Consider the following 12,594-nt stretch of genomic DNA (forward strand, 5'->3'; position numbering starts at 1 on the left):
AATGGCCAAATGAACAAGATTTTCCAGATTTCAAGGTAACAATCTTGAAATATTTGGAAGAGTTGACTAAATTAGGTCATTCTATTATGGCGTAAGTTGGAAGTTGTATTATTATGGGATATTTACTTTGAAAATTTATGGTAAATTACTATTTTTCTATTTTTGGTAAAAAGTGCAATTGGAGAAAGTTTGGGATTGGGAAGAGACTTTTTTAGAAACAAGTTTACTTCTGAACCTTTCATTCCATTCAGATTATTCCATTGTAAGTTTCAATTTTTGTAAAATATTTAACAAATTGTAAAATATTTCAGATCCAAGTGATCCAAATGCAAAATTCGAAAATGGAGAAGAAAGATTTGGAGTTGGAAAACATCAAGATTATGGATGCTTGACCCTCCTCAAGCAAGATAACGTTGGAGGATTGGAGGTTGAAGATAGATCAACTGGTGAATGGATTTCAGCTCCACCACTTGAAAAAACATTCGTTGTCAATATTGGTGACATGTTAGAAAGATGGACATGTGGCAGATACAAGGCAGTCCCTCATCGTGTTAAAAATCTCACAAATCAAGATAGATTGAGTGCTCCATTCTTTTTCGATCCAAACTTTGAATGTGTTGTAACTCCATTGGAAGAATTAGCATTGACTGAAGAGGAAAAAACAAAATGGCCACCTGTCAAGTATGGTGATTATATTCTAGCTAAGGTTTTTGCCGTCTTTCCAGAATTGAAAAGTGCTGCCTTGAAATATGAAGAATAATTTTTACAAAATTGTAATGAATTCAATAATTTTACAATAATTTACAATGAATTTTTATGTACATTCTTATAATGATTGCATTATATTTTACACTAGTTTTCGATATCATCTCTCACAAACTTGTCAAAACCTTTGAGTTTGTAAACAGGTTCTTCATCTGTTCTGATATCATAAGGTTTTACAATTTCTTGCCATACCCAACCACCTTTTCCATCGAAAACTAATCTCTGTTTATGATATTTCTCCAGAGCTGGTCTATGTGAAATGGTAATACAGGTAATTTCCATTTTTGTGCACTTTTTGTAAAGTTTTTCCTCATCGTCAGCTGTAATACAGGAAGTGCACTCGTCGAGAATGGCATACTTTGGTTTGTGGTAGAATAATCTAACCAAAGCCAATTTCTGTTGTTCACCTCTCGAAAGACTATTCCAATCTTGTACAGTTTCGAATCCGTGTTCACTTCTCGAAACCAGATACGAAATTCCAAAGTCATGCAACAATTCCTCAATCATTCCATCATTCCAATCATCCTTATATTCCTTTTCTGGATAAATTATTTGTCCTCTCAATGATCCAACGAGATTGTAAGGTTTTTGTGGAAGATAAAAAATTTCCTTATGAAGACCACTTGAATTATTTCCACATGCTTGAGGTTTGTGGATGCTACCTTCGTGGAGTGGCCACAGAGATCCTAACACTCTGAATAGTGAAGATTTTCCAGCTCCATTACTTCCAGAAATGACAATGTGTTCCTTCTTATTGACATGAAATGTCAAATTTTTTGCTAAGGTAATTTCATCAGGAGTTTTGATGGTAACGTTGGTGAATTTGATTTCATCAGAGTCGAGTATTTCTCCTTTGTGATTCCTTCTGAAATTAATGTTTTGGGAGTTTCCTGTTTTGATTTCTTCTATAATTTGGAAGAGCAACGAAACTCTCTGAGCTAGTCCACTTAATCTCAAAATATTTCTGAATAATTCAATGAGATCTCCAAGAGCATAGAATTCCAGAGTTACTACTGCAACCAAATATCTTAATTTTCCTATTAAAGCGTCACCTTTCAAATGTCTTAATCTTCCAAAAAATGCTGGAAGTCCAATAATGAAAGAACTGTACGTGTGAGGGAAGTATTTAGTTAGGAAATCATTCACCATACTAAATGAGAAGTTCTTCTTAATGACAAAGTTTGAATAATCTGTCAACTTGTCGAAATAATCTTCAACTTTCTTTCGTTCGGTTTCGTCTCCACTATAGAATGAAATTTGTTCAGAATTTATCGAACATCTATTGTGTAATTGTCTGAAATTACCTTCCATATTCTGAACCTGTGCACTAAATTTAGTAAAATTGGGAGAAACTCTTGACAAGATTCCAACAGCAATAAAAAAGTAAACCGAAACTGAAACGAAACCACTCCAGCCCATCAATCTCACCAATTCATTCGTGTAAAGCACCAAATCCACACTCGGATGTAAAATATCCGTAAAAAGCTCAGAAATCCTCATTGAAAGAATCTCAATATCTTGAGTAATTCTTTGGTCAACTGCGCCCAAACGTCTATCCAAATTATTGATCTTGTAATAACACAAATCTGAAAAGTATTTCTCATGTAGATTCATTGTGAGATTCTTTCTGAAATGGAGAGCCATCAATTCAATGAGATAATTAAGAGTTGGCGAAAGTAAAGATTGCAAGATGATTGAGAAGAGAAACTTGACGAAACTTTCAAAGAATAAATCCCTCTTCTTGGATAGGAGATATTCCATCATGTCTCCACTAATAAAGTTTGATCGACAAATGACCACAGACTTTAGAACAACCAAAGACGAAACCATCACAATCAATCCAATAAATTTGTTTCTTCCTTTCAGATATCTCAAACTTTTGTTTTCATCATCATTGGTTGGAGTTTTAAATCCTATTCGAAGTAAATTATACATGTTCATCATAAAATCCAAAAAGACGTTTTGAATTTCTTTCGTTTCCTTTCGTGTAGAAGGTTTCGACTGTTTCGGATTTGCTATTTGATGTTCATTAGAAATGGATCGTTTCCTTGATGGTTTCTGTCTCTGACTAACATAATAACCACCAACCAATCCACTAAATATCAATGCAAGGGATAAAATTTTGTAAACTTTCCCATTCGACTTGAAATGTTGTAAAATTCGTTTCCAATAATGTAAACTTTGCAAATAATCCAAAGATTTGAAATGAGAAAATGAAGTTGCCGATGAAGGCATGTATGGAGAAAGAGTTGGAGAATCTACCTTTGAAAATACAGCAGGCATTTCTTTTTGGCAGTTTACAATTTTTTGTATTTGAAATTTTTTGTCGGTTGTTGTAAAGTATGAAACTCTGTACTCTCTTAATTTGAATGATTGCTTTGTTGTGAGTTTACTGTTCTGCTTGGTTGTTCTTATAATTGAGGTTTTTTTTTGGAGAGATTTTAAGAATCTTTCAAATCAATTGAATTTCTAATAATAGAGAGCATTACTATTTATATTTAGAATACAAAAAGAAACAAATTTGGTGTTTTCAATATTTCATGATCTTCCGTGAGCAGAGTGACCCTCCCTTAAAATTGTTCCATTTTTCATAAAGATAATAGAGGAGATCAAAGTACTCCGAGTCACAAAAAATGAATTTTGTAAACTTTTGTAATTCTCAACTAAGTTTGACGCCTTCCCATCCAAGAGGTTATCCTACATTCCAGGATTGGTCCATTACTTCATTTCACAAATAGAATTGCCCTTCTGCACACTTTTAATAAAAACTAATCTACTGTTTATTCGCTGGTATTTTTATTGGTCAAGTTGACCAATAGATTTGTCATCTTCATTGGCTATATCTAGAAACGTTTCATTACTCTAAACAATGATGTTACTAATGCATTAATGCATTGGCTTTAATTTCAGTAATATCATTGCATAGTAAGTACAATGAAAAAAAGTACATTGGTTACAAAAAGCATTACAATTTTTAGCTACTTCAATGGAAATCCGGATGGTGTTTGTGATGGATTAATGTTGTTGTCAAGAGATGGAAATATCTTTCCGTTTGTGAACTAGTGTTGCCGTCTGTCAGATATGTCACTTCACTGACACAAAAAAAAAGCCATGAAGAGCTCTTTGCCTTTCCTATCATCAACAGTTTTTCCTACGCTGAGCACATTGTTCTTCCTTGTTTTTCTCTTCAATTACTCGTATGCAACAATAACACCAGTCAATTCGAATCAACTTTCGAATAAGACAACAATTTTGGCGGGAGACAATTTTCTGTACCTATTTGTGTGGAAGGACTTGCAAATTCATTCGCTGGATGATTTATTTTCTGGTAATGCTTCATCTAAACCACTTAAATTCTTCTCCTTTGATACTGATAATATTTCTACGATTAATATGAGGAAAATGATTGGAATGATAAATACGAAACAGTTTAATTCGATACCAGAAAGATGGAATTTTTATCAGATTCAATTTGGAAGAAATTCTGAATGTATATTTGGAAGTGTTTTTGAAAATTTTGATATCATGATTGGGAGATCAAGTGAATTTTCGGATAGGATTCGATTAAATAGAAATCATAGACGAAACAGAAAGAAAGAGGGCGATGATTGGTTGAATTCTAATGATTTTGTCGCAATTCCACTCTTTCCAACAAGATTTTACATTGAGAGTGATGGGAATGAAGTGGATTCTTCTCAAATTACTCAAGAATTATTCGAAACATTATTGAATGTGACAAACACGACTCAATTGACTTGTAAACAATCGGTTGAACATGATAGCTCACTATTTGAAAGACTGCACGGATCTCTATACATGACAAATCAACAATTTGATTGGAGTGCCAAATACTTTAACATTTCATCGGACTATTCCTATAACATGACATTTATTTCACAAGCAACTATTCGATACGAATCAGCAGGTGGCCAACCATTATTTCTAACAAATTCAATAATAGATAGTCAATTATGGTCATCCTTATGTTTCAAATGTGATAGCTTCTCATGTGTGTCAGAACGTTGGGGATGGCAAGACACTTTGGATATCATTGTAGTTTCGTTTGGTTTCGTATTCTATGCCATTCTCTTCATTTCTGGATCTTTCAAATCACCAGTGGTCTACCGAAAGTATGGAATCATTTTCGTTGCAACATTTTTCAATATGTGTGAATTCTCCTCAACCCTTAATGCCTTCAACAATACGTGCGTCACCTTGGGCGTTGTTTTTGCCAATTTTTCCGCATGCATGATGGCATTCATTTATATTTTCACAGTTTTGAGATACTTTTATTTGAGGAATTTGTATCATTTTGTAAAGAATTCGAAACATCCCAAGTTTCTAAAGTATTTGGCGAGTGAATCGTTGGGTTTCGTCTTTACAATCGTCTTGCCAATTCCTGTGAGTGCACTATTTCTAATACCAATATGGATATTGATACCGAGCTATAGTTTACCAACAATTAATACCACCAATAATTTAATTGTCATATTTATTTGTGCACTGTCATGCATTGCTGGTATTATTTTCTTACTTTTTGATGCATTCAAAAATAGAAATATCATTTCCAAATATGGATTTAGAAGATTTTTCATTTTTGAAGATCCATACTATTTCAGAATTGACCTCCTCTCCCTAGTGGTCATACTAATAATCCTCATTGCTGGTGCAATCGTCTTTGCGAGTGCTCCTACCTATGTGCCAGCATTAAGGTTTTGCATTGGATTGGCAATTTACATGATTGGCGGTGGAACTTCAATGATATTTCTTCTATTGGAACGATTGAAATCACTAAGCAAGAAGAAGATTCAATCGTATGAGAAAATGGACAAGTATGATATTTACATTGAAATGATTAAGAAGAATACCAATGAGGATTTGATTCAATTATTTAGAACTTATTGTTCCAAATCATTGGCTCTGGAAAATTACATGTTCATTGAGATGGTTATGGAATCTAAGAGAAAATCAGAGAATATTTCAATTGAAAATTTGCAGAGAATTCACAAACAATTTTTAATTCCTTATTCGGCTTATGAGGTCAATATTCCATCAGGTGCCAGAGAAAGATATGTCGATAATTTCGAAAAGGTAACGAAAAATAATGAAACCAAGACGAATATTCAAATTTTGGACGAAATCATGTTGGAAGTGGAAGCAAATCTCAAATCAACATTTAACAGATTTGAGAGAACTTCAGAATTTTTGGAATGGAGAGAAATCTATGCACTCCAAAAAGAAAAATCTGCCATTAAAACTTTCCCAATTGAGCTATAAAATTGTTTTCACTTGTTGCACTTTTTTATTAGAACATTAAAAATTCTTCATCTCAATCTTCTGCTGGACATCACAACATGCATGTTGTGGTAATCTATGAAAACTCCCAAACAGTGGCCTCTCCTCTGTTGGCCTCATCATGTAACTCTACATGTTTTCAAAAATTCAACCGATACCATTGATTGTATTGTGAAGAGATTTGGTTCTTGTCAGAGAGTTTATCTGAAATTCTATAATTCAAAAGACTTGTCTATCCATGTCAAATCTACACATTATAGTGCTCGTTCTGCCAACAAGAAGTTGATTGAATACTTTCAACATAAATTGGCACATTTCTTGTTTTTGGATGCAGATACCTTCTTGGTTCATGGTTTTGATGGTCTGGTATGTGCTTGAGAGTATCTGTATAAGTTTAAACAGAATCAAATTATTTCATGTCATTCTTAATTTTGAGACAGAAAGAGTATAACTTTTGATTTTAGTGAATATTTCACAACAGAGGTGTTGAATGAAGAATTAGTGCATTGCACAGAAAAGGATAATGTTGATAGATAATTGCTAAATTATTTTTTTTGTTCTTGCACAAGATTGTTAAATACGAGTTCAAGAACATGTAAGAGTATAGTTAGGATTTTCAATCCAATCAAATAAGTGCTCACGTCGTGGAAAGATGGTATTTCCACAATTTGGATTTGAAAGTGTCTGGATTGTTGTGAATGGAAGATTGTCATAATTACAACCCCACTGTAAGATCGTCCCAACAAATCCTGGCCACTGCATGTGAGTTTTTTCACACTACCAGCAAACATGTTACCGCTGAAAGTTGAATGTTCTGACCGTTATAAATTCAACAAAAAAAAACAACAAACAACAATTACTCATGATTTCATCACCACCCTGCTAACTACCAACCTTCATCAGTACCACCAGGAGGAGAGTTCTCCCTTTGCTTCCTTCCACATCAGCCATAGCACATTCAACCATAACAATCTAGATGAATGCCTACCCAAAGTTGTTGGTACACAAACAATCAAGAACCCAGAAGTACTTGTTGCTAGCAGAACAAGTGATAATTGATACTTTGAACGCTGTCTCACTCTTGGCTAATAAACCTTCGGCTCTACTTTTGCCAATTTTTGTTTTTGCTCTGCTCTACTTTCTGACCCACTCTGGACCACGTAATTATGGACATCCTTTTTTCACGACCCACCCACCCCCACATAATTATGACAATCTTCCAATAACATTTCATGAAACCATGTTCCATTCGTTTTTCTATCGAGAGTATTGAGCACATCCTGATCAGCCAATTGTGTAACTCCAGAATCTCTTATACTCATTTCCAGTGTTTCTTTCCATGGATATTGCAATGATTTGTGTACATCAACTAGAAACATTCCAGAATTCTACGTCTTGTATTTATTAAAGAAACTGAGGCTCGAACCATACCAAAAAAATTGATATGAGTGTGATCCCTATCTTGTAGATGTTGAAAAAGTTGGTTATCTTTGAAATATGTTCACAATGAGTTTGATAATTTTTGAATCACTCTTGAAGGAGTGAATCAAAAAAGGTTTGGAAATCTCTCTCCAAGCCAAAACATAAAATAATGAAAAACTGATAATAAATATGGTGTTTATTAGTGATTTAAACAATAGTACTAGAAGAAAGTTTCCAAGTTGGTGAAGTACATGTACTTTTTAAAGTAAAATGTTGAGTTTCACCAAAATAAAGATATTTCCAAGACATAGAAATCACCCATACTATTCTACTATATTAAATATATCTATGATGACGGTTGGTGAGTGTTCCGATGATGGTTTACCAACTTGAAAAATTATAATCCAAAAATTGATTTACTATTTTATGATGAAAGTCCAATAATAAAAATTACTACTATTACTACTATTTAGATGATGTTGAGATGATGATGTGAAAGTTTGGCAGCTTACAGATGTGAAACCACTCGAAGAATCATCAAGATGTTGAAATATTTTTTCAGTATGTTTCAACATTGAAAATTGAAAATCGTCTGTAAACTGCACAACTTGGCTTACTTTTCTGTTTGTGATAATAGGAAATGAAGAGTTTGAAAAGATTAGATGTAAGAGGCAACGCTTTTTGTTATTTTGGAAAAGGAAAATGCCTTAGAGATATGAAATTAGAATATCTAGCAGTATTTGATGCAGATGTAGAATAAATATTGCTTAATACTAATAGTGTTATTATTATTATTATGGTGGAATAATAACATTGATGATGATTGTTGGTTTGCATCATGATGAATCATCCTCCGAATAATCCACTTGTAAAATTACTATTACTATTAATACTATTAATACTATGAACATGAATGTTGAAATGATGGTGCAAAAGTCTCAGAGTTTCCTCATGTAAAATTATTCCGAGAATCAGCAACACCATTGAAGAACAACATGTTGAATATTTTTTTTTGCTTAATTTCCGTTTTTTATTAATTTTTTAATAGCAAACGATCAATTTATCTTAATATTTACAATTATTTGACGTTATAATATTAAAGTATTAACCTCTAGCCAAAACTTCAACAAGCTTACAACATTAAATTCCATTACAAAAAAAATGAAAAAATCACTTTCTCTCGATTCTGTCCAATTAACCTCCGATTCTTCAGACAGTGACTCATCAGAATATTACTACAATTATAATAATAACAATCATCATCACCATCATCATCATGGCAGTAGAAAATTCTCTCCCTCCACTCCCATCAATCCGATGAGCACTAGCTTGAATGAATTTGTTGCAAGTTCGAGGAAACACAATACATCATCACTCTTTGATGTCGATGAATCGACGACAACTAATAGTGATACTCTATCAGTGTATCAGAGTGTGCCGTTATATCTTCCTCCGACTGCTTCCGAAAAGGAGAGAAGAGAAGTTTTGCAATTGAAGAAGAGGAGACTCTTCCGATCACCTCGTCCCAATGAGATTAGAAATAAGACGACTGAAAAGTTGGTTAAATTCGGATATTCAATGAGAAAGGATAATATTAAGAGACAAATCAAGGAGATTGCAAAACATCCTGGAAAGACCATTGAGAATATTCATGCCAAGGATGTTAAAAAGTCTGTCAAATCATTCTTTAGACATTTACCTCACTTTATTGTTTACTTTTTTGTGATTTTAATTTATTTCAGAGATGTCGTGTTGAATTTCTTTAGATTTTCGAGATGGCCAACGATTATTTTCCTACCTTTTATTATAATTCTTGGAATTCAAATTCATGCTTGGATTATTTGGTTTAAGGAAATTTTGAATATTGTAATATTTTACAATATTTTAATATCTGTAATATTTGGATCGATTGTTTTATATTTTGGAGATTGGATTCTAGTGCACTTGTTCCCTAAATTGACGGCCTCTGTGTTGGATGGTCACATTCTAGAGACAACATTGGCAAGATTCTACTCTGTTCCAGTTTCATTCAGTTTTGATATTCCTCAATTTTCTTTAATGCCCTTCTACAATAAGGTTACACCCATTCACATAAAGAAGCAACGGTTGAAACTGGAATCATCATTGGCCCCAATAACAAAGTCAGATGTTTTTTTGGATGTTAAGGAGGAGGATAAGGATCCAACACTTGTCAAATACAAGAGAAAACTACTGAATGAGAAACAAAATCAATATCCATTCGATTTATTCAGAAAGATTGGAAAATATGTTCAATTAGAAAAACAAGGAAAACTCAAAGGAGAAGAAGGAATTTTGGAAAAATTGGAAAAATTGGAAAAATTAGCAGAAAGAGGAATGAGGGATTTGGACGATAGCGATTATGGATCTGATCTCCTGAAACAAATTACACCCTATAGAGATTGGTTTCCACTCCAAAAGAATTGCAAAGTAACTCTCTACCAGGATGCACAAGGTGGATTCAATGGAAGAAATTGTTTCTCAGACATGTATGATGCCATGGAAAATGCCAAGCAAATTATTTACATTACCGGTTGGTCCTTGAATCCAAATATTAGACTCAAGAGAGATAGTGATGATCCAAAGGAGAGTAGAACCCTTGGCGAATTATTGATCGATAAGGCAAATGAAGGAGTTTCTGTTTTTCTCATATTGTGGAATGAAACTGGTAGTAATATTGCCTCAAATATGGACACTGGTGATGGAGAGGCTATCAATTATTTTAGAAATACTCGAGTAGTAGCCATTCTGTCAAGAAGATCCGGCTATAGTGGTCTAGTTTTCTCTCACCATCAGAAAACTCTCATTTGCGATAAATATGTTCCAGAAAAGAAGAAGAGATCAATTGTTGCATTTGTGGGTGGATTGGATTTAACAAAGGGAAGATATGACTCTCCATCACATTCCCTATTCAGCACTCTCGAAACATATCACAAGGATGAAGTCTATTCTTCAAGACCTTTGGAAAATAAGAAACTTGGACCAAGACAACCATGGCACGATATTCATGCAATGATTGAAGGAAAATGTGCTTATGATATTTTACAAAACTTTGAAGAACGTTGGACTACTCAACTAGGTTATGTTTCATTGCCTAAACGACCAACCTATGTTGAAAATTTCAAGGAAAATCCTTGGTGCGTTCAAGTGTTCAGATCTTGTGATTCCGATTCAATTAGACCCTTCACCAATTCATATACTGTTTTCCCTCGTATCCAAGAAGCTTACATTAGTCTCATTCAAAAGGCTCAACGTTTCATTTATATTGAAAATCAATACTTTTGTGGAAGCGCCTTTTTGTGGAGCAATAGATTGGATGCTCAAACTATGAATAATAGAATTCCACACGAATTATTGGAAAAGATTCATGAAAAGATTCAATCTAATGAGCCATTTACTGTATTTGTTGTTATTGTAAGTAGTTTTTCATTAATTTTTCTTTTGACCTTTAAATTCAATTAGCCATTATTGTAAGTAATTGTAATTTCTACTCGGATTTAAAATTGGAAATATGCAAAGCCCTGATGGAATGAATTCACCAGAAAATCAATTCCAACAAGAACAAATCTTCTTTACCTACAGTACCATTTGTAGCATGTACAAAATTATTGGAGAAATGATTGAAAAGACACAAATGAAGAGCTATCGTCCAACAGATTATTTGAAATTCTTCTGTTTGGGAACTCGTGAGGAGTGTGAAAATGTGAATGAGAAATTGGAAGGACTCACTAAGGGATCGCCTCAGTACAAATTATTGAAAGCTCAACGATCAATGATTTACGTACACTCCAAGATGGCAATTTTCGATGATGAATACATTATTGTTGGATCTGCAAATATCAATGAAAGATCAATGTCAGGTGATCGAGATTCTGAAATTTCCATTGGTGCTTTCCAATCAAAATCCGAAACTGACTCACAACAACCTTCAGAAATTAAGAATTTCAGAAAGAATCTCTTTATCGAACATTTAGGAGAATGCAGTGAATGTAATAATTGGGAAGATCCACTCGATCTTTTCACACAACGAAGAATCGATGAAGTTGCTGAGGACAATTGGGAACGATATACATCAGAGGAATTCAGACCAATGCGTTCTCATTTAATGCACTATCCTGTCATTGTGGATGTTGATGGAAGTGTCTCAGCAAGAGTTAAATATTTCCCAGATACGAGAGGACGTGTTGAAGGTGTCAAGAATTTACTTTCTCCTGACATTCTCACTCAATAATTTGAAAATCTTTTCCATTCAGATCTTTAATCTTTAGAAGAATTATTGAAAGCAAATAGAAAGATTTCGGATTTTGGAAGTGCACTCACAAATCAAAAACTTTACATTAAAAAAATGCAATTAGAAAGAATTGGCACCTCTTCAATCTATTTTTCTGTTTCACTGTTGGGACTTGTTCTTCCCTTTGTCTATTCGAAAGTCAAACGACAAAAAATTGCTGGCTTCTTCTATGCACTCGGAGCAGCTCAACTGTTCTTTTCTAATGTTTATTGTAATGGTTTCGGTAACTTTCCAATATTTCCTTGGTTTATTCATGTGTATTTTCTTTCGGCTGGAGTGACAAATAATTTCTTATTGGTATTTTGGAAGAAATTAAACCAGCTTGGTATACGTATTTGATTAGTGTACCTTCAGCTTGGTATCTTGTATATTCCGCATTAGGAAGTTTAGTTTCGCCAATTTTATTTGGACTTTCATTTGTTCCTCCTGTATTACTTTTCAATAGAAGATTGGATAGTTTGATAATTAATTCAAGTGTTTTGGCAATTTCTCTGCATTCACTTTATATTTCAGCTGCCAGCCCTTCATATTGTAAAGAAATAGTTCACATTGATGCGACAAGTGACAGACAAGATTGTGGAGACGAAGTAACAGAGCTGGAAACAAATATTGAAATTCATCAAGATGAGTCCAAAATAATAAGAATTTTCCAATTGACAGGTAAGAAATTAATTTTCAAAAGATTTCTGACATTTCAAAGATGTTCACATGGGACCTTTCATGTCAAAGCACAAATTATTAAGTTTATGTGAAAAAATTGCGAAAGATTCCACAATTGATTTGGTTTTTATCACAGGAGATAT

The 12,594-nt window shown here is 33.5% G+C and overlaps 5 protein-coding genes across 5 annotated transcripts in view; 3 read left to right on the forward strand and 2 right to left on the reverse strand.

Moving 5' to 3' along the window:
* NAEGRDRAFT_76069 (uncharacterized protein) overlaps window positions 1-760 on the forward strand; it is a gene marked incomplete at both ends in the record, with an annotated part of 1,232 nt that extends 472 nt beyond the window's left edge. Inside the window, 3 exons of the mRNA XM_002668931.1 lie at window positions 61-91; window positions 174-262; window positions 312-760. Of these exons, the coding sequence (XP_002668977.1) occupies window positions 61-91; window positions 174-262; window positions 312-760 (569 nt within the window). The remainder of the gene's footprint in view (window positions 1-60; window positions 92-173; window positions 263-311) is intronic.
* Window positions 761-789: 29 nt separating this feature from the next.
* On the reverse strand, window positions 790-3,048 carry NAEGRDRAFT_60039 (uncharacterized protein; the record flags this gene model as incomplete). Its single annotated transcript, XM_002668954.1, has 1 exon — window positions 790-3,048. One exon carries the CDS (start codon window positions 3,046-3,048, stop codon window positions 853-855), a length of 2,196 nt encoding a protein of 731 aa, XP_002669000.1. The 3' UTR covers window positions 790-852.
* Window positions 3,049-3,876: 828 nt separating this feature from the next.
* NAEGRDRAFT_54490 (uncharacterized protein) lies at window positions 3,877-6,042 on the forward strand (the record flags this gene model as incomplete). The annotated part of the gene is made up of 1 exon (XM_002668932.1): window positions 3,877-6,042. One exon carries the CDS (start codon window positions 3,877-3,879, stop codon window positions 6,040-6,042), a length of 2,166 nt encoding a protein of 721 aa, XP_002668978.1.
* Window positions 6,043-8,643: 2,601 nt separating this feature from the next.
* Window positions 8,644-11,731, forward strand: NAEGRDRAFT_76072 (uncharacterized protein; the record flags this gene model as incomplete). Its single annotated transcript, XM_002668933.1, has 3 exons — window positions 8,644-10,914; window positions 10,963-10,970; window positions 11,020-11,731. 3 exons carry the CDS (start codon window positions 8,644-8,646, stop codon window positions 11,729-11,731), a joined length of 2,991 nt encoding a protein of 996 aa, XP_002668979.1.
* Window positions 11,732-12,256: 525 nt separating this feature from the next.
* NAEGRDRAFT_76073 (uncharacterized protein) overlaps window positions 12,257-12,594 on the reverse strand; it is a gene marked incomplete at both ends in the record, with an annotated part of 1,975 nt that continues 1,637 nt past the window's right edge. Inside the window, one exon of the mRNA XM_002668955.1 lies at window positions 12,257-12,313. Within this exon, the coding sequence (XP_002669001.1) occupies window positions 12,257-12,313 (57 nt within the window). The remainder of the gene's footprint in view (window positions 12,314-12,594) is intronic.

This window comes from Naegleria gruberi, assembly GCF_000004985.1.
Source record: "Naegleria gruberi genomic scaffold NAEGRscaffold_90, whole genome shotgun sequence".
NCBI lineage: Eukaryota > Heterolobosea > Eutetramitea > Acrasida > Naegleriidae > Naegleria > Naegleria gruberi.